The sequence below is a fragment of the Mixophyes fleayi genome, chromosome 11 (genome assembly GCF_038048845.1).
Source record: "Mixophyes fleayi isolate aMixFle1 chromosome 11, aMixFle1.hap1, whole genome shotgun sequence".
Lineage (NCBI taxonomy): Eukaryota > Metazoa > Chordata > Amphibia > Anura > Limnodynastidae > Mixophyes > Mixophyes fleayi.
In genome coordinates this window covers 1,478,381-1,500,702 of record NC_134412.1, presented here as the reverse complement: position 1 = coordinate 1,500,702, position 22,322 = coordinate 1,478,381, and the positions used below count along the sequence as shown (strand labels likewise).

Here is a 22,322-nt window from a genome sequence, read left to right as displayed (position 1 = left end):
AATATTCATCTACTATTGTGGACTATGTATCTCCCATATTGGAACCTTATACTGTTCTATTTCAGATATAAAAGTTTGAAACTAAGACACCGACACTACGGACAATGTCCACTTGTGATTAAATAATTGATATTATTACTATTGGTTATTGCTTTGAAGGAATAAATGTGATCAGGCTTTATCGGATTGCTAAACTTAATACTGAGACGCTATTTAGAATCCATGTAAAAATTGAATGTAATTGCAGAAAAATTTAAGATCAAGATAAGAAATTGTTTTGTGTTTTAAATAAAGTGTTTGTATATTTTAAGATTGAAGATATCATGCACTCCTTTATACACGTTTAGACGGAGAATATATTTCCCAGCACTGTAATTTGGGCTTTGAGCTGCAGTTAGAGCTTGTTACTTACATATACACAGCCCTGTCCGCCACGACCCACAGGGCCGCTGTGAGACGCTATCTACGCACAAGATGGAAAGAATGATCATAAAGCAAAATATTAAATTATTATTAAATGAATCAAAACCGTCACAATATCAGCAGCATTAGCGAAAATCCCACAATCTTACTTTAATTCAGTTATAATATGTGTGGTACCTATATTACAATTGTACCATTGACTTAATATATCACCCTAACATCAGGACATTCAGCCTTTAGAATTTATTGATCTGTGTAGTGTGGCGATTTTCTTCATATTATGTTATGTCAATATAGATACAGTCATTTCCAATCTATTGCATAATGTAAAAATATAATACATTCTGAAGGAATATGTTAGAAAATCACCCAAAATCCTGATCAGCTCCTTAATATGTAGCTTCTCTTCTGTCCAATCCTCAGAATTTATTTCTTCATTATTCTAGGAGGGGAGCCCTAACAGTGCAGGTTTTCCAGATCTCCCTGCTGGAATACAGGTGTACTCATTACTGACTGATACAATGTAACAGATTCACAGGTGGTGTAATTATTTCACTTGTCCCCTCGAAAACCTGCCCTGTTAGGGCTCCCCGAGGACTGGGATAAGGAAACACTGTTCTAGTTTATGTTGAAAATCTGCACATTATCCGGACAATAATGTTAACATGTAAATGACTGTAGATTTGCACGATACACAGATAAAAGTGTATGACTGGTTCCCGCCTTTTCCTCTTTATAGTAGATAACATTTGTCTAGTATCACATATGAAATTATCAGTATTTCCAATATAAACCACTAAAGCATTAATTCACAATGATCTGAGGTAAGGCAGCTGGTTTACTAAACGTAGCGGAACTGAGCATACAGCCAGCAGTGACGTCAGTGTGCAACACAAAGTATACAGAACACACAACTGCTGTACACACTGAAGCAATGTCATTGGGTCATTGGCCGTGGTCCACAAGAACACCAATGTCTATAACACAAGGCGCTGGAGCTTGTTCTCCGAGCCCGGGGAGGCTGCCGCTGTCCTGGGACGGCTGCCGCTGTCCTGGGACACGGACTTTGGCCTGGTTGGGTTCTGGAGAAGGAGCAGTGAGGAGTCCAGGTCCCAGTGGATGATGTTTCAGATCCTGAGATGTAGAGATGGAACAGCCAGCCCTCCACCATCTAAAGTGTGATGAGCAGCACATAGGTACAAGAACACACCTACAACAAACAATAGTATGTAACCTGACTTAGTGTCTCCAATAAGTGAGACAAATGGGTGAGGAGCCCTTATTTCCCCCACAACTCTCGTACAGACATTGCAGTCGGGTATGGAAAGGCCGAGCCCCGGAATGAGGCAACAGACGGATGAGATCTTGGGGGAGCAGCAGTGGATTTGGATCTAGTGAACTGAGCAGTGTTAATGGAGGCTTATATCAGAATGTTCTGTTGTGATCGCTTGTCTGATCCATGGTGGATCTAGAGGACATAAAAAGGATTTTTATTTTTTAATTTCATACCTGCTCAGGAAATGGGGAAATTATATTTACCAAGATTATAATTAACGGGTGAGAAATTGAAATTAAAGTTGGAGACGCTCGCTAATCTGGTCCGGAATATTTCTCAACCCGATTTATCATTTAGAAGATCCAAGGTGAGTTGGTCCACAAGCGATATGCCCCAAGATGGTCCTGCTCGCCCAGTGATAGGGCGGCGTGACAGATCCTCTAATTGACCACATTACGGCGATCCCATCTCAGAGGATTAGTGGAACAAGCGAGAGGTGCCACTATATTCGCACCGTGTTGATGCGCAGTGGTTGTACATTCTTGCCATTGGCGTGGCTCTGCCCCGGACTGAAATAAGAGCACAGTTTACCTGGGAACTTTTCCCGGAAGGTATAAAGCCACGACATATCTTCTGCATTGTAGAAGATGAGGAGTCCTTTATCATAGTCCAGGTAGACACCGACTTTTTCTAATTTGCTTTTGACGTTCAGTCGCGTCCAGGGCTCCGTGCATGCGCTGTACTGGTTCCCATCATGCATCACTATGCAGTAGAAGCCTCGGCCTGGCTGGATTTGGATGCTTCCTTTCCGACTAACTGCCTCATGGGCCAGTCCTATCATCCATTGTGTTTTATCAGAGACCACCACCTCCCAGTAATGTACCCCTCCATCAAAGACCTGCGACCCCAACACAGACACCTCCACATCAAACCGTTTTGGTGAGTCCTGTAAGGGTTGAGGATGCAAGTTACCATAGGCCACAATAGTACAGTCATCAGAGAGGATTAGGCGCTGGTGGGCGGTTACCGGGTCAAGGGTCAAGGCAGCGGGCACTGGAAAAAAAACAAGACAAGATAAGTGATGTGTGTCACGTTAAAGAATAAATAATGGTCTTACGGAGAACACCAGTGCTTGGCTCGCCCTGACTTACTCTGCTGCCATATTGTGCAATATCTGATGGTTTCTACCTAGGACTATAATCAGAGCTGACGTTGATATTGTATATGCCGTAAATCGGTCATTGTACAACCAAGACTCCTCTATCCAACAGCTCCTCCACCAATGTTTTTACAGAGAAATCAAATAAAGACCAATTAAAAACAACAAAGTCATTAAAACAAACCTAACCATTGCTCCATGAGCAGCAGTGATTTAGACTGGTGCTAGAAATACACGGACATTGGCCCAGGGAGGCAAATATTAGAACTACTAAGAGATTGGACAATTTTTATATCTCCAGAATGTTGCATGATATACAAATGCCAAACGACCATTGTACTAATCCAAACTCACTCACAATATATGATATTATAGTCAATAAAGTCAAAACTCCTATGGTATCTCCACTTCTGAAATTTTACTACTCCTAAAAAAGCTGATGTATTTCTTATATACTATTCACAAATCCATCATGAACTGTTTAGGTTTTACATCTGATATGATGTGTGCCCAATTCTGTGGAGCCTCCAACTTATCACCTTGATGTATTTCCTCTGACGAAACTACATATACATGTTGTGGAGAAACGCGTCAGTTAGCTGCTGAATAACTGCTTTCCCAGGTTGATATATTATTAGTAAAAGATACTTCCTAGTGCCGGAAAATCTCACAAAGAGGAGACAATGTGTTAGCACTGGATGAATTAAAGCGATTTGAGTGCATGTCAATAGAAGCGAAGAGCTTTTATAGGATACAAACCTACCCACCGCTCCCCGAACAGCACTGCCCTAGACAGGTGCTTAGATCGCCTAAATACAGCCCTGTCTATTGAAAGAGAGCACAAGAGAGTGAAGAGCGACTTACCGGGGTGGATGTCTTGAAAGAGGGACTTCCAGATGGTAAATTGTAGGGGTCCCATGTACTTGGAGGTGGGGAAATCTTCATATGTCAGATTGGTCTCATGGATCTTCCCCTTTAGCCTAGAGACAGAGAATTAGCAGAGTTACATAAAACGGAGTAATATCGTGAGACACAGAGGTTACAATGTCCTCCTGTAATACATTGTGTAGTTAATACCCAGCGCGTTTCTACAAAGTAAAATATAATACAGGGCGAAACTTTTCCTTATCGCCCGATTCAGAAATTAAGGACAGTTCAGGACCTGATCTGCGGCGCACGGAGGATTGCCGACCCCAAAAAAAAAAAAAAAACAAGAGAGAGCCAGCGCTGTCCTATACAGCAGCCGCGGCGCTGTCTAAGAAGCGTCTGCGGCGGTGCTGTATACAATACAGCACCGCCGCGGGACGCTTCTTTGACAGCGCCGCGGCTGCTGTATAGGACAGTGGCCACTTAGCGCAGGGGGGGTTTCTAGAGACTCAGAAACCCCCCCTGCGTGCTCCACTGCTGATGATGTAATAATAAGAGATCCCCAACCACTCTGGAGTTCGATCCCGTAGCGCCGGCTGGGACACGCTAACACTCCGTTGGGGTCTGACATGACTGCACAGAGGACTAATATGGGTAACTCCTAAGGCGCGGGCTACACAAACACCACCGCACCAGTGTCCCTGGCGTCCCATCCCCCACCTAGATACCTCTCAGACAGCGAGGAGATGCCGGCCAGAAAGGTGTGTTTGTCAGTCTCGGCCAGACGCTCCTGCAGGATCTGAACGCCTTCCTGCACCTTCCGCAGCTGCTGACTGTAGCGCTGCACTTTGTGCTCGATGTCCGTGAAGGTCCGCGCCGTATCTGACTCCAGCTCCTCTAACATGGACTTCTGGCGCTCACGCAGCAACCGGTGCAGCCGCTCAAAGGCCTCACTGATGGTGGCACGTAGGCTCTTGGCTGAGGACTGAGCAGAGACAAGGAGATCACAAAGCTTTTCCATAACTATTTAACAGCCACAACAGTATACTATTACACGTTTCCTGTTTAATGGGGAATCTTTTCCGTGTTATCAGTAAGGACTTAGAATGGAAAAAAAGAGGATTTATATACTCACGTTAAATCCGTTTCTCTGATTCCGTCTGGGGGACACTGCTTACCATGGGGTTGTGGAGGGGAGCACAGGAGTTGGCACCTAGCTAGTTAATCTTTAGTACTGCTGACAGACCCCCTCCCCTCTACAATCCCCTCGCCTTTTCCTCCTCAGTTTATTTAAAAAGCCCCAAGGAGATAGGTCAACCAACCAAGAGCCAACCAAGAGCATACAGAGAAAAGGCAGAAGGGAGGGATCGCAGTTTCCTCCAGACGGAATCAGAGAAACGGATTTAACGTGAGTATATAAATCCTCTTTTCTCTTTCATCCAGTCTGGGGGACACTGCTTACCATGGGGACGTTCTAAAGATGCTCCCTAAGAGTGGGACCGCTCCAAAAGCCCCGCTCGTAGAGCACTACGAGCGAAATTTGCATCCGCGGATGCAAATACATTAAATTAATAGAATTTGGTAAATGTGTGGACAGAAGACCAGGTGGCGGCTCTGCAAAGCTGGTCAGCAGAAGCCCCATTTCTTGCTGCCCATGACGCCCCTACCGATCTGGTGGAATGGGCTGTAAGTCTCTCTGGCACAGCACGGTTAGCCTTTATGCAAGCCTGCTTAATGGTTGCCGTAATCCACCTTGCAATGGACTGTTTTGAGGCTGGCCAGACTCTTTTATTAGAATCATAAAGAACAAATAGAGAGTCTGTTCGTCTAATCTGAGAAGTTCTTTTAACATAAATGCGGAGAGCCCTGACCACATCTAACTTTTCCAGACTGTAGATCAGACTGAGAAGTAGATGAAAAAACCGGAACTACAATTTCCTGGTTTAAATGGAAGGATGACACCACCTTTGGAACAAAGGAGGGAATCGTTCTCAAAACCGCTCTGTCCTCGTGAAAAACCAGATATGGTTCCCGGCAAGACAGAGCTCCCAATTCCGACACCCTGCGTGCCGATGCAATCGCCAAAAGGAAATCAACCTTCCAGGTCAAACACCTAAAATCTGCCTCAAGTAAAGGCTCAAAGGGAGGCCTTTTAAGCAAATCCAGAACCAGGTTAAGATCCCATGGTGCTGTAGGCGGAACATAGGGAGGCTGAATATGTAAGACCCCCTGAAGAAAAGTCTTTATATCTGGCAAATCAGCTAATTTCAGGTGAAAAAAGACTGAAAGTGCCGATACCTGAACTTTTAGGGAACCTAAACGAAGCCCTGCTTCCAGCCCATCCTGAAGAAAGGCCAATAAGCGAGGGAGACGAAAGGAGGATGTGTGACATGTTCTATTTTCACACCATCTGATATAAGCCTTCCAGATTCGATGATAGATACGAGCCGAAACTGGCTTTGGAGCCCACATCATAGTGTTCACTACACTGGGGGAAAACCCTCTAGCCCTTAAGAGGCTGGCTTCAACAGCCATGCCGTTAAACTGAGCAGAGGTAAATTCTGGTGACGAAAAGGACCTTGGAGAAGAAGATCGTCTCGAGCCGGAAGACGATATCCTTGGCCCACCGCCATGGATAGAATGTCTGCGTACCACACTCGACGCGGCCATGAGGGAGCTACTAGAATCACCGGCCGGCCGCCTTGCCTCACTCGTCTGAGTACTCTTGTAAGCATGGGAATCGGGGGAAATGGATAACTCAACCTGAATTCCCATGACATGGACATCACGTCCACCGCTATTGCTAAGGGATTTCTTGCCCTTGCGCAAAACCTGTTAACTTTCCTGTTGTGTCTGGAGGCCATGAGATCTATGTTCGGAAGACCCCACCTCTGAACTAGAGACTGAAATACTTCCGGGTGGAGGGACCACTCCCCTGGCATCATCGCATTGCGACTGAGGTAATCTGCCTCCCAATTTTTTATTCCTGTAATGAACACCGCCGATATTGCTGGAACGTACTGTTCTGCCCAAAGGAATATCTGAGTTGCAACACGCATGGCAGCTGCACTCCTGGTTCCTCCCTGTCTGTTGACATATGCCACAGCCTTGGCATTGTCGGACTGAACTCTGACTGGGTGGCCCTGAAGGAGAGTCTGGGCCCCCTGAAGAGCTAAAAGTATTGCCTTCAACTCCAATGTGTTGATTGGTAGGACTGATTCCTGTACTGACCAGAGCCCTTGGAGCCTGAGGTGCAGGACTACCGCCCCCCAACCTCTCAGGCTGGCGTCTGTTGTGGCTATGATCCATGACCATGGGGCAAAGGACCTGCCCACCGCCATGCGATCCTGAATCAGCCACCACTGGAGTGATTATCTCGCCCTCGGAGACAGAGAGATCCTCTGGAGATCCAAGCATAGGTGGGATCCTGATCATATTCGGCCAGATCCCACTGAAAACATCGAGAATGAGCTCGACCGAAGGGGATGGTCTCGAAGGAGGCCACCATCTTTCCCAGCAGCCGCATGCACAAGTGCATTGAGGGGCTGGGAGAAGATAAGACCTGAGTTGTTATACTCCGAATTGAACCGATCTTCTCGACAGGTAGGAACACCTTTTGCTGGCTGGTGTCCATGATGAGCCCTAGGAAAACCATGCGTTGACACGGAACCATCTGGGATTTCTTTAAATTTATCAGCCATCCATGGCCCTCGAGAACCGCCAAGGTGAGGGAGAAGTGATGACGTAAGCAATTCTCTGAGGAGGATTTGATGAGCAGATCATCCAAATAAGGCATGGCTTGAACTCCTTGTAGGTGAAGACACGCTGCCAACACGGACATGATCTTCGTGAAAACCCTCAGCGCTGTGGAGAGGCCGAAGGGGAGAGCCCGAAACTGATAGTGGGAGGATCCCACTGTGAATCTTAGGAGAGACTGATGGTCGCTCCAAATGGGAACGTGGAGGTATGCGTCTTTTATGTCTATGGACGCCATAAACTGATCCTTCTCTAAGCCGTTTATCACCGACCTCAGGGATTCCATCCGAAATCTGTCCACCCGTAAGTGCACATTGAGGCCCTTTAGGTTTAAGATGGGTCGAAAGGAGCCGTCCGGCTTCTTGACCAGAAACAGGTTTGAATAAAACCCCCTGTCCCTTCTGGTAGTCTGGGACCCTGCAGATGACTCTTTGCGAAAGAAAAGAGGCGACACAATCCTGTATTGCCTGTCTTCTTGTTGGATCTCGGGGTAGCGGGGTTACGAAGAAACGATGGGGTACCGGGCCCAGCAGGTCTATCCTGTACCCCCTTGATATAATGCCCCGAATCCAAGGATCTTGTGAGGATGCTGCCCACTGTTCCTGAAACAAAGACACACGTCCCCCCACTGGTGCCACCTCCAGCAGAATAGAGTGGTCGTCAGGACGCAGGCTTCTCCTGGTTCTTGGAGGCCTGGCACCTAGCTGCAAACTAGGATCTTCCCCTGGAAGAGGAGCCTTGAGCATTTGGTTGTCTACCTCTAAAGGACTGTTCTCTAGGCAAGGAGGTCCCCCAAAAGGGCTGACGAAAGGAGCTGCCCCTGCTAGAGAATACCGGCAAGGAAGTGCTTTTGCCCCCCGTTGCCTGAGAGATCAAGGTATCCAATTCCGGGCCGAACAAACCTGCTGCTGAAAAAGGAATGGTTTCAACGGACTTTTTTGATTCCGCATCTCCTTCCCAGGATTTCAGCCATAACGTCCTTCTTGCTGAAATAGATGCCGCCTGAATAGAAGAGGATACAGACGCTGTGTTCTGGGCCGCCTCATAAAGGTACCCGATGCCTCTTTCAAATGCAAAGCCAGGGGAAGTAAATCAGAGTCCTGTAAGCCCTCTGCCAGTTGGTCTGCCCATGCTTCCATGGCTCTAGCAACCCAAGCTGAAGCAAATGTGGGTCTAAAGGAAGAACCCGCAGCCACAAATATAGATTTCTGCGATCATTGGCATCCTGCAGAGTTGCTGAACCTGGGGCTGGTAATAAAGTGTGTTCGGCTAAACGGGCTATTGGAATATCCACTTTGGGAATACTCTCCCAGCGAGCCACATCTTCCTCCTGCAATGGATACAAGGAAGAGAACCTTCTGGGAACAGAGAACCTTCTATCAGGCTGTTTCCAGGCTCCCTCTGCAATATCTTTAAGTTCTACAGAAGGGGGAAAACGGATAGCCTTCCTCTTGGTCTTCTTAAAGAGACTTCAGTCTCTAGGAGTAGGATCCTCCGGTTCTGGGAGGTCCAACGCTTGTCTTACCGCTAAAACCAAATCATCAATAAATTGGCTCTTAGTGATTTCTTCCTGTTCCAAAGGTTGAACCTGGTCAGGATCAGAATTTATTTCCCCCTCCTCTTCTGAAAACCCCTCAGAGTCTGAAAGGACCATAAGGGTATTAACGGATCTAGGCTGCTTCCTTTTAGCAGACGGGATGTTTCGGGATTAAAGTAGCTGGTTTAGTTTATCCAAACCCTTTATAAATGCTGCGGACCATGCCGGTTCTGTGGGAACGGGGGCCTGGTCCGTAGGTAATGAGGAAGGTCCTGGTATAGACGTTCCAATAGAATCTGATGTAGCAGGGAGGCCCAAAGGTGTACTAGCATTATTAGCCACCGAGGCTGCCACATTAGATAGTAATTGATTGGATTGTAAAACCATCTGTGCTAAAGAGGAAACCAACTGTGTCAGGGAGGCCACCCAGGCCCGGTTCCTCCGTCAGTGGGGCTAAAATAAGCTGTGTTTGTACAGGGGGGGCCCCTGCTTCGTAGACAGAGCAGAGCGCCAACAGGTCCTTCTGCCCACATGGTAATTTTACATTACATCTTGAACATGTGAAATATTTTTCCATAGGGCCCTTTCCTTTATCTGTCGTTTTTATAAAGGAAGGCACACCAAACACACAGGCTTAAATTGTAAAATTTAGCTGAGTAGAGAGAGAGAGAGAGCGAGAGATTGTAGAGAGAATAGTGGAAAACAAACAAGTAACCAACTAATCTGATATAAAAGTTGTACTTGTAATTTTAAAACACAATATACTATTTTTGGCAAGTAGGAGATCTATAATATAACCCCTACTAGCCCACTCTGTACAGAGCAAATACAGTAAAATGTGTTTAAATAAGATCAGATACTTAGCCCATAGGCCAAACAGGGGAGAAGTCCAACAGCAGTGTCCTGTGCCTGCTCCCTCTGATCTGTGTCCTTTTCCCGGGCTTCTCCTTGGCGCCAGAAGGTCGGACAAGTCCACTTCTCTCTGGAGGGCAGGGGAGCTCTATGTCTTAGCTCCCCCCCCCTCTGATAATGCTGTCTCTTACAGCTTTCCTGCCGCCTGCTCAGTTTTTGAGCTTCTTTCCCAGTACAAAAAGAGAAAAAAACAATATGTGGCAGAGTAGTGGAGACCTCAAGAATTGAGGTCTCCGCAGCGGTTACCCCGATGCCCCCTCCTATGTATGAGGGGGGATCTTGGTATGGCCCCCTTCCTCGCTCCTCCGTGGATCCAAGATGGCCGCCGGCATGTGTATTCTCCGATAACCGGCGCTCTATACCTGCAGTGGCAGCGCCGGTTATCGGGGAGGCTCCAGGAGTGACAGCGGTCCGGAGAGACCGCTTGTCACTCACTATTCAGGCACCCATTGTTTTCTCCCTGTCAGTGAGAGCCTCTGGCTCTCATCTGACAGGGTAGTGCCTGCGCTGCTGTACTGGGAGTGTGTTCTCTATAATAGAACATACTCCCAGGTCTGCCACCAAAAGAGGAAAAAGTAATAAATAAAAGTAAAATAAAAAGTGAAATAACAGCAGTTAATTAAAACTTGTCCAACTCCATGGGCACCTAAAAAAAACTGAGGAGGAAGAGGCGGGGGGGATTGTAGAGGGGAGGGGTCTGTCAGCAGTGCTAAACATTAACTAGCTAGGTGCCAACTCCCGTGCTCCCCTCCACAACCCATGGTCAGCAGTGTCCCCCAGACCGCATGAAAGAGAAATAGAAAAAGAGTTTTATTTTCACAGATTAATGGATTTGCTTCAACATTTTGTCATAGATTTTACTTCAGGGCTCTGCCACTTGGACAATACTCCTCATTAAGTAACAGAAGATTGAACGGTTATTTCCTGCTGCCATTATATTACTTATTGTGCTATATACAGGGATCCTCTGTTCCACGGCCCTTATCATAAGGTTTATAGATAGACCCGGTGTTACCATGGGTAGCCTGGCCAACCTCTGGCCCTCCAGGTGTTATAAAACTACCACTCCCAGCATGCCCTGCCAAGTATCAGCTGGTTACTAGCAAAGCATGCTGGGGTTTGTAGTTTCACAACACCTGGAGAGTCGTAATTAGGCCAGGCCTGGACTTGAGTGTTCTCATTATATTTGTCATGGTGACCGGTTTCCCCAGAATCCCTGACCGAGAGCTGTCTCCGCCGTCACTTGTCCGCCCTGAGTTACACAGCCGATGGCTGCACAAGCCCTACGACCTGCCCCCTCGGGAAAATGCTGTATTAATGGTCTGGATCACACTGATTAACCTGTAAAATAAATTTTCTTACCTTGGTCTCTGCCAGTTGGCGTTTCAAGAGTTGGAGAGCTTCAGCATGTCCCTGCGCGCTCTCCTGCAACGCTTGCAGCTGCTCCTTCAGTTCCCTCTAAGGAGAGAAGAATGAGGGCCATCGGGTAATCTACTTGCTCTAAAGTGCCACCTAACTAAATCCTTACTGATTACATAATACAGTGCCACCTAACTAGAGCCTTACAGATCACATATCACAGTGCCACGAACTAGATCCTTATTGATCAGCAGTGTGTTTAGTATGTTCTAGTAGGTTACTGTGGTCATGGTGTGAGGAGAGCAGAAGACAGGAGCACACACACTAATTATATATAGAGACACACACGGGGAGGTGGGAATAGAAGTGTTAAACTAGAGGAGTGATATGAACGCCTTTCATACAAAGCTGTGTTTGACACAACAATCTCCCCGCATCATAATGCGATGGACTAACCACGTTGTTCTGTGCAGATGCTCGGACCACACGTTGGACCCTTCCACTTTGAACACGGACACATGGACATGTAGTATGTGACCGAGTCACAATACATTCCAATGCTCCGATTAGCCCCGTCCAATATCCCCAGCTTGTCCGAGCATGAAGAATGACTACAGCAAGTGCTGTAACCCTAGTGACACACACCTTAATAGTGGCCTTATTCTTAACAGTTAAATAGGGAAATGATTGCTGGCCATAACACAGGCTGATGTCAGACAGGTGACAGCGGTGTTGGTTATGGATGTTAAGCCACAAACAAGGGTGTTGGTTTTATTATGACACTGCAGCAGATGGTTAATGCAAATACTCACAGACGTCAGTCTGTCAGTAATACAGATGGTATAAGCACTGTGGTTATATACCACACGTCCGTTTAATATATCTATATTGGCGCCAAAACAATATGAGCAACAGGTCGCTTATCAAGATATAAACTTTAGAGAGCCTCCGGTCACAGTCCTTCCTCATCAACGGTCACCAGAAGAACGGTGCGAAAGTCGAACTTCTGGTCCACACTAGGCCACCAGGGATAATTCATTACAGGTAGAGGACAGAGCGTAGCGCTAATATATATAATATTGTATATATAATCCAGGTGCTTGCACCAATAAATAGCATGTTTACATTACTCTGTTGCCTTCCTTAGTATTTTACTTGTATGTATAGTACAATAAATAGATTCCCCGTGAGGCGGCACTCAAGGATTTAAGCAACATCATCAAAAAACCTTAAATATTCTAATGCAAACATGCAATACTTTTACATTAGTATATTTGTGGGTTTTTTGCATGTTTACAATTCGGGTTGCCATGGTGACGTTTGTTAGCCACGCCCCATACGATGATGTTGCTCTGCATTGCTTATTCATTGGCAGTTTTGATCTAGTGGGAGTGCTATGGCCCTGCAATGCATGCTGGGATAGCCGTGCCAACACTCCAGACAGCTTGTTTCACATTACAGCAGGTGTAAGGTGTGTTAATTATACTGTGCACTATATGTACCGAGACTCTCACATGTCGTCCCTGGGGAAAGTGATAGGCAGACACACACACACACACACACTATCTAATATATAGAAGCCTAGCGGCGTGTGTTAGTGTGTGTGTCTGTGTGGAAAAAAATAATTTCTCAGAAAGGGCTCATCCAATTGACCTGAAATTTGGTATACTGACATTATTTGACAAAAAAATTATAATAGTGAACTCCGTTAACTTCCATCATCCCCCCTTCCCCTCCGTGGGAGGGGTAGTAAAGGCTAAATTTACCAGTTGAGGGCTCAAACTCTTGACCGTGTGGGTATTTATTTACCAGAGCCTGTCTTTGGTCATGGACAATTGTATGTCACATTTTCACGAGTACGGAGAAGCAGTGATGTGAAGGTGCAGGTTATGAATACTGCCCTTCAAGGAAGACTGATTGAGCACAGCGATAAGGTGTTTAGCAGAAACGTTGTGTATCGAGAGGTTTTAGAACAGTAAGACGATGGAGATTAAGGATATGGCGATGAAGATGAAGGATGAGGTGATGGAGAAGAATGATGAGGTGGTGACATGTGGACAAAACCACGTTAAAAAAGGGCGCTTGCGTCGGGAAGTAACGCTCTTCCCCTGAGGAGGCCTGGCCTAGCCCCAAATGCATGACAAGAACCTTTTTAACACCTTAAATAGCTTGATTTGACTAGAATGCATGAGTATCATGCACGGGTTAACTTGTGTGTGTGTATGTGTGTATATATATATATATATATACACACATATATATATATACACATACATACATACATACATACATACACACTCACACATATAGAATGTATTCATGCTTGGGGAATGTGAAACAGGGAAACATGTAACACTGCCACATGTAACTAAGGGATATGTGGTGGAAGATGGAAATAAACTACCAAATTTATTCCATCCACCGAGATGGCGTCCATTCTTTTCACCACTTTCAGTATATCAGGAGGTGTGGATGGTGTTGCATGTACTTTGCCGTTACTGAACCTTGCAGGGAGAGAGACTGTGCTATTCCTGGGTGATTTACCCACGTGTACTACAAGCTAGGGGTAACACAAAACCGCCAACCACCCAGGCAAGGGGGTTACACAAGCAGATTGCACAAGTACTGTGGAATTTATACGGATCATTATATAATAAGGACACTGCAACCTGCGCATATAGATCAGGCAAGAGACCGTATCCTGCATATAAAGGGCATAAGGAATATATGATGAGATATTCAGAGCAGTGTCCTGCGTACAGGGGTTAGGGAACAGACAATGCACATATGCTGCAGTGTCCTGCATATAGAGGTCAAGGAAGAGACCATATCATGCATATAAAGGGTATAAGGAATATATGATGAGATATTGGGAGCAGTGTCCTGCGTACAGGGGTTAGGTAAGAGACCGTATCCTGCATATATAGAGGATAAGGAATATATGATGAGATATTTGGAGTAGTGTCCTCCATATAGAGGCTAGGGAAGAGATGATGCAGGTATTCAGAGCAGTGTCCTGCACATATAGGCTTGCGGAAAAGATGATACAAATATTGGGAGTAGTGTCCTGCATACAGAGGTCAGGGAAGAGACCGTATCCTGCATATAAAGCGTATAAGGAACATATGATACAGATATTCAGAGCGATGTTCTGCTTACAGCGGTTAAGGAAGGGACAGACTCCTGCACAGGATGATGGAGACGTTGGGTGCTGTCTCATATATATATATATATATATATATATATATATATATATATATATATATATATATATATATATATAGGATAAGAAGGACATTATGTAGATGTTGGGGACTATTCATAGGTGTCAGATGGGGCTTGGATTACTGCTGTTAGTCACACGCTGACGGTGGTGCGCCATAACACATTAGTTATTGTGAATACCTGAGTGGACAGTGCTGTTACAGGTTGTGCACATACCACAAACAGAACACAGCTATATACCAACCTGCCAATGTCGATTCGGTCTATCAGAGAGAAGATGACTGTACAGGGGTAAAGTTACTCTGTGTTACTTTAGTATGCAGCATGGACAAGGGCTTATCACACCATACTAACAACCCCAAAGCAAAGAGAAATATTCAAAAATAAGTGAGATCATTGTCCTGCCATAATATATATATATATATTTAGACACTTTTTATATATTTTACAGACTGGGAGAAAATGGAATTGTCCAGGAAAAAAAAGGAAGATTCCCCCCACCCCAATATATACAGAAAATGAAAACATTGCTAATCTTTATCATGACAGATTGGCACTTTCAATAAGAACGTTTATATACCAATATTGGAGACACAATCAATGAACAATGTCATACAGCCATATCAATGTAATGCTCCCCAACGTTATTAGCGAGACCTATACTCATATCTATAACCCCATGCCTGGAATCTGTCCTGGTATAAAATGGGAGAAAACAATGGCTTTTGTGAATGGATTAGAAGGAAGACATAATACTTAGATACACCTGGGTCAGTCTGTCCTGAACACTCACCTGCAGCTCATCGAATGCCTCATCCACATTGGTCACCTGATGTTGCTCATGCAGCGAGGGCTCATCACAGAAGAAACACACCACAGCGCGGTCTGTCAGGCAAAACAGCTTGACCTTGTCATGGTCCTTGCAGGGGAATGAGCTCCTCTGAGCACTGAGGATGGCGTCTAGAGGGAAGGCTGAGTATCTTTCCACAATGTTAGATAGCTTGAGACTGGGGGACAAGGTGGGCTCTGCAAAGGTTCTCCGACACTCTGGACAATCCAAGGTTCCTCCACGCTTCTGGCGGCTCCAGTGCTCAGTGATACATTTACGACAAAAGTAGTGTTCACAGCCAAAACTAACCGGGTCCTGGTAAATGCTCAGACAGATGGAGCAAAGCAGTTCGTCCTTCAGACAGCAAGCCATCCTAGAGGGAAGCAGAGACATCAGTACGAGCGAGCTATCCTAGAGGTAAGCAGAGACCTCCTAGAGGGAAGCAGAGACATCAGTACGAGCGAGCTATCCTAGAGGTAAGCCGAGACCTCCTAGAGGGAAGCAGAGACATCAGTACGAGCGAGCTATCCTAGAGGTAAGCAGAGACATCAGTATGAAGGAGACCTCCTAGAGGTAAGCAGAGACATCAGTATGAAGGAGACCTCCTAGAGGGATGCAGAGATAGCAGTATGAAGGAGACCTCCTAGAGGTAAGCAGAGACATCAGTATGAGCGAGCTATCCTAGAGGTAAGCAGAGACATCAGTATGAACGAGCCCTCCTAGAGGTAAGCAGAGACATCAGTATGAGCGAGCTATCCTAGAGGTAAGCAGAGACATCAGTATGAGCGAGCCCTCCTAGAGGTAAGCAGAGACATCAGTATGAACGAGCCCTCCTAGAGGTAAGCAGAGACATCAGTATGAGCGAGCTATCCTAGAGGTAAGCAGAGACAACCTAGAGGGAAGCAGAGACATCAGTACGAGCGAGCTATCCTAGAGGTAAGCAGAGACCACCTAGAGGGAAGCAGAGACATCAGTACGAGCGAGCTATCCTAGAGGGAAGCAGAGACATCAGTACGAGCGAGCTATCCTAGAGGTAAGCAGAGACATCAGTACGAGCGAGCTATCCTAGAGGTAAGCAGAGACATCAGTATGAAGGAGACCTCCTAGAGGTAAGCAGAGACATCAGTATGAAGGAGACCTCCTAGAGGTAAGCAGAGACATCAGTATGAAGGAGACCTCCTAGAGGTAAGCAGAGACATCAGTATGAAGGAGACCTCCTAGAGGTAAGCAGAGACATCAGTATGAAGGAGACCTCCTAGAGGTAAGCAGAGACATCAGTATGAAGGAGACCTCCTAGAGGGATGCAGAGACATCAGTATGAAGGAGACCTCCTAGAGGGATGCAGAGATAGCAGTATGAAGGAGACCTCCTAGAGGTAAGCAGAGACATCAGTATGAGCGAGCTATCCTAGAGGTAAGCAGAGACATCAGTATGAACGAGCCCTCCTAGAGGTAAGCAGAGACATCAGTATGAGCGAGCCCTCCTAGAGGTAAGCAGAGACATCAGTATGAGCGAGCCCTCCTAGAGGTAAGCAGAGACATCAGTATGAGCGAGCTATCCTAGAGGTAAGCAGAGACATCAGTATGAGCGAGCTATCCTAGAGGTAAGCAGAGACATCAGTATGAAGGAGACCTCCCAGAGGGATGCAGAGACAGCAGTATGAAGGAGACCTCCTAGAGGTAAGCAGAGACATCAGTATGAGCGAGCTATCCTAGAGGTAAGCAGAGACATCAGTATGAACGAGCCCTCCTAGAGGTAAGCAGAGACATCAGTATGAACGAGCCCTCCTAGAGGTAAGCAGAGACATCAGTATGAAAGAGCTATCCTAGAGGTAAGCAGAGACATCAGTATGAAGGAGCCCTCCTAGAGAGAAGCAGACACATCAGTATGAAGGAGCCCTCCTACAGTGAAGCAGAGACATCAGTATGAACGAGCTATCCTAGAGGTAAGCAGAGACATCAGTATGAAGGAGCCCTCCTAGAGAGAAGCAGACACATCAGTATGAAGGAGCCCTCCTAGAGTGAAGCAGAGACATCAGTATGAACGAGCTATCCTAGGGAGAAGCAGAGACATCAGTATGAAGGAGCCCTCCTAGAGGGAAGCAGAGACATCAGTATGAAGGAGCCCTCCTAGAGTGAAGCAGAGACATCAGTATGAAGGAGCCCTCCTAGGGAGAAGCAGAGACATCAGTATGAAGGAGCCCTCCTAGAGGGAAGCAGAGACATCAGTGTGAAGGAGCCCTCCTAGAGGGAAGCAGAGACATCAGTGTGAAGGAGACCTCCTAGAGGGAAGCAGAGACATCAGTATGAAGGAGCCCTCCTAGGGAGAAGCAGAGACATCAGTATGAAGGAGCCCTCCTAGAGGGAAGCAGAGACATCAGTGTGAAGGAGCCCTCCTAGAGGGAAGCAGAGACATCAGTGTGAAGGAGCCCTCCTAGAGGGAAGCAGAGACATCAGTGTGAAGGAGCCCTCCTAGAGGGAAGCAGAGACATCAGTGTGAAGGAGCCCTCCTAGAGGGAAGCAGAGACATCAGTGTGAAGGAGCCCTCCTAGAGGGAAGCAGAGACATCAGTGTGAAGGAGACCTCCTAGAGGGAAGCAGAGACATCAGTGTGAAGGAGCCCTCCTAGAGGGAAGCAGAGACATCAGTGTGAAGGAGCCCTCCTAGAGGGAAGCAGAGACATCAGTGTGAAGGAGACCTCCTAGAGGGAAGCAGAGACATCAGTGTGAAGGAGACCTCCTAGAGGGAAGCAGAGACATCAGTGTGAAGGAGACCTCCTAGAGGGAAGAAGAGACATCAGTGTGAAGGAGACCTCCTAGAGGGAAGCAGAGACATCAGTGTGAAGGAGACCTCCTAGAGGGAAGCAGAGACATCAGTGTGAAGGAGCCCTCCTAGAGGGAAGCAGAGACATCAGTGTGAAGGAGCCCTCCTAGAGGGAAGCAGAGACATCAGTGTGAAGGAGACCTCCTAGAGGGAAGCAGAGACATCAGAGTGAAGGAGACATCCTAGGGAGAAGCAGAGACATCAGTGTGAAGGAGCCCTCCTAGAGGGAAGCAGAGACATCAGTGTGAAGGCGACCTCCTAGAGTGAAGCAGAGACATCAGTGTGAAGGAGACATCCCCCTTCTCAGTATAATGACACCTGTCCCCCATGCAATCAGCCACTATGGGGGGCAGGGGTGTCTGACACTGTACCTGCCTCCATGCAATCAGCCACTATGGGGGGCAGGGGTGTCTGACACTGTACCTGCCTCCATGCAATCAGCCACTATGGGGGGCAGGGGTGTCTGACACTGTACCTGCCTCCATGCAATCAGCCACTATGGGGGGCAGGGGTGTCTGACACTGTACCTGTCTCCATGCAATCAGCCAGTATGGGGGGCAGGGGTGTCCAACACTGTACCTGTCTCCATGCAATCAGCCACTATGGGGGGCAGGGGTGTCTGACACTGTACCTGCCTCCATGCAATCAGCCAGTATGGGGGGCAGGGGTGTCCAACACTGTACCTGCCTCCATGCAATCAGCCACTATGGGGGGCAGGGGTGTCTGACACTGTACCTGTCTCCATGCAATCAGCCAGTATGGGGGGCAGGGGTGTCTGACACTGTACCTGTCTCCATGCAATCAGCCACTACGGGGGGCAGGGGTGTCTGACACTGTACCTGTCTCCATGCAATCAGCCACTATGGGGGGCAGGGGTGTCTGACACTGTACCTGTCTCCATGCAATCAGCCGCTATAAGAGAAAATGAAACCAAACAAACCTGAGATGCAGAGCCGGGCGGTGCAGACCCGTTCCAGGATGACAGCCCACCCCTAGCACAGCATGCCCCCTCCCCTACACAGGTTCAGATGCTGCTATTCTGCTCCAGGTCAGAAAGCAAATGCAATCCCACCCCTGGGAACATGGGACAAACCACCTCAGCCCCTGCAGCCCTGAGGTCACTGTGCTCACCAGCCCTGGCCTCATTACACCTACATGAGCCCCTGGCTATGGGGTTCCTGTGAGCCAGGCAGCACGGTGTCCTGTCATCTAGACAAGGTCTGACAAGAGGGCCCCCACCTGGCTAACCCCCCTATATTGGCAGAGTGGTTTAGTCCATCATTTCCTCATTGTTCTGCACAGAGCTGGTGTGAGCAGACAGAAAGTAAGGAGGGAGGGGGAGTTTAAAGGGACAGTGTCCTCAGCTACCTCTTAATATGCCAGGTGTGGGAAACTCCGATAACAGATATTTTAGGATCTTTTTTATATTTAGCAGAAAAGACTAGAAGCAGATTAGATCATTGGATCAAAAAATCCCGCTGTCATATTTATAATGATAAGATCTCTCAGCTGTGTCCCTCACAGCTCTTTCCTGCTACAGTATCCAACATTACTCCTTCTCACTGCACTGCTTTTCCAACTTACCTCCAGGCCATCCAACCTACTTTAGTGCAATTACAAAATAAGTGTGAAAAGCAGACTATTATGACAGTGGTGGCTGGTATAAAGCTGGTAGCTCTGATAGTGCTGTCTGTGCCTCTCATATTATTCAGATGTTTTCCTAAATGTCCTAAATGTAATGGTCTGATTTAGCCAGGCTCCATGTAACAAGGGGCTTACTTAGCCTAGTCCTTCTACCATTTACATTACTTCAAATCGCAATAAGACCGCTGCCCTCTTCATACTCCTTCCTGGATGCCAGGGCATGCTGGTGCATGTAGTTCTTCAGCATGCTTTTGCAGCCATGCATATGCTGGTGTGAAAGTTAATACGGTAAAAAGTATATATTGATCAAACTTAATAAATGAAAGTTGCTTTTCTGAATATAATACTGACACAAGCTTTTCTCTGTTTCTTTCTCATGTGAATATGCTGAGCTATATGTCAAACAATCCAGATATCAGAAAGGAATATCTGTTTTACAATACGCCCAGAGCCCGTGGTGAAAATGAAGACAATGAACTATCCTTGGAGATACGCAGTTACAGGCCTTGACATCTTGAGCAGTGACTAAACAAAAAGATGTATAGACTCTTTTCTGCTGATACTATGTCCAATTTCACTGTGAACATGCAATAATTTTTAGATAACAAATGTACCTGCGAGCACACTTTTCATGTATAAATAAAGCGGTCTGACTATAGGGCAGTCAGAATTGATTCTCATTCAGCCCTGCAAAAAGACTGAGTGTGTCTCTTTCCTATCGATCGATAACCCATTTGTTGCACAGGTACCAGAGCTGATAAGTTACACTATTGGGGTGTAACTCTGACACTGGTACCTGTAGCTCTGCAGCCACCACTATAACCAAGCAGTTTATGGCTTAAGTGGTGGATACCAGATGTGATTCTGAAAATATAACCCCCCCCCCCCCTGGCTGTCCCCAGTGTTACCAGATCACTAAACTTTAATTAAAGGTTGTCTTACAAAGACCAGATTCATGTATATACCACTTGGCACTATGGCGGTAGGACTGCACAGATCGCTGACCCTGGCTTACTAGTCATTTCACACTTATTCATTCGCCGGGACATGTTGGTTTATGGTGGGATTTCCTTTTCATTAGATTTCACACTCTTCCATTTGGATGATTCTCCTCTATGGACGTTGGCAGGCCTACTTGGATCATCACTGTGATAGGCTTCTTCTGACGCTCTGTCTGAGGAGAAGGTGGTTTTACAGATTTGGCTTAGGGTCCCTCTTGTTGTCAGTAACCAGCAGTTACTGACCACTTCTACTGGCGTTACTCAGCCACCAGGCTGCGAGTGCCAACTGAGCACCAGTTGTAGGAGAACACCTGGAAGCACTGACTTCTGCTGCAGCAACTCAGTGCTGGTGACTGTGGCGGCTTCCACCTAACCGCTGGGCTCAACACAGGACAGCCAGGGAACGGATTAGGGTCGTTATTGGTCAATAGTGTCTCTTAAAAGAACCATTACACACCACTGAGAGGTACTGATGATACACACAGATGCAGAATGTAAAAGTACTTTACATGAGGCTGTGCAGACCTTTTTATTTACATTTTACACCTAGGCTGGCAGGGAGTAATCCAGCCACGTACTGCCAGAGTGAGAGGGACTCAGCCCATTCTTCAACGTGGTGCCACTGAGTCTGGGAGATTTACATTATGGCAAAAGTATCATCCAGAAGATTGTCTCCAGAGGGATGATGGCCAGATCCTGGGATAGAAGTCTCCTGGTTGTCATCTTCAAAGGCCTCTAGAAACTCAGGAGGTGCCATCAGAAACCCATCTGGGGCCACTAGTTTGCTAGCTGCTTGCTGTGGCTGATGTGAGATGGCCAGCCCCTGTGGCAGCCCCTCCCGTGGACCACCAGGTATGGGGGAAGCCTCCGGCTCCACAGGGCTCTTATTTTACAGTTATACATTAGGCGCACTGTGCAGAGTATTACATTGATTAATTTAACTTCTAAGGCATCAGGAAAGTGGGGACGTGGCCACAATCACAGAGACAGGAAAGTTACTATTGGGTTGATTTATCCCTACGAAGGGCTGGAGGGATTCTCGGATTCTCATCTCTGGTAACAATCTCAGATTGTGCACTCTGCTCACTTGCTACATTTGTGTCCCTAATATGATACATTACACTATAAATCCGTGTGTCACGGTCCAGAGACTGGATCGGAGCCCAGTGACAGGGAGGAAGGCTGGCTAACAGGAGATAAGATGGAAGAAAGGTCAAACAAGCCGGGTTCTGTACACAGAGAGGCGTAGCGGTCCAAAGGTTGAGGCAGAAGCGTAGTGGAAGGCAAGCCGAGGTCGGTACACGTGTAGTAAATGCAGGTAGACAGGAACAGCAACAGGAGCAGGAGCTAGATCACAGGCACAGAGCACAATAATCAGGCACTGGAGACAGGGACTGGCCAGGCCTTTATAGGAAGTCAAGGGGTGGAGCTAAGGCATGCTGGAAGATCAGGAGATCGCTGGAACTGATCTAGAACACTGAATAAAGACAAAGAACTGTCCAGCAGCCAGAAT

The 22,322-nt window shown here is 46.8% G+C and overlaps 1 protein-coding gene across 1 annotated transcript; it reads right to left on the bottom strand.

Moving 5' to 3' along the window:
- Positions 1 to 497: 497 nt before the first annotated feature.
- On the bottom strand, positions 498 to 20,279 carry TRIM62 (tripartite motif containing 62). The gene is made up of 6 exons (XM_075191516.1): positions 19,105 to 20,279; positions 15,308 to 15,716; positions 11,293 to 11,388; positions 4,454 to 4,710; positions 3,723 to 3,838; positions 498 to 2,752 (listed from the first exon to the last, which is right to left on the bottom strand). Exons 2-6 carry the CDS (start codon positions 15,713 to 15,715, stop codon positions 2,202 to 2,204), a joined length of 1,428 nt encoding a protein of 475 aa, XP_075047617.1. The 5' UTR covers position 15,716; positions 19,105 to 20,279; the 3' UTR covers positions 498 to 2,201.
- Between the last annotated feature and the right edge of the window lie 2,043 nt (positions 20,280 to 22,322).

Bases quoted from the DNA above. Each gene is read 5' to 3' on its own strand.
- TRIM62 (XM_075191516.1), bottom strand. From the start codon at position 15,715: ATGGCTTGCTGTCTGAAGGACGAACTGCTTTGCTCCATCTGTCTGAGC. The intron at 11,389-15,307 runs GTGAGTGTTCAG...TTCTCTCCTTAG, and splicing joins AGGCATTCGATGAGCTGCAG to AGGGAACTGAAGGAGCAGCT. The intron at 3,839-4,453 runs GTATCTAGGTGG...CTCTGTCTCTAG, and splicing joins ATCTCCTCGCTGTCTGAGAG to GCTAAAGGGGAAGATCCATG.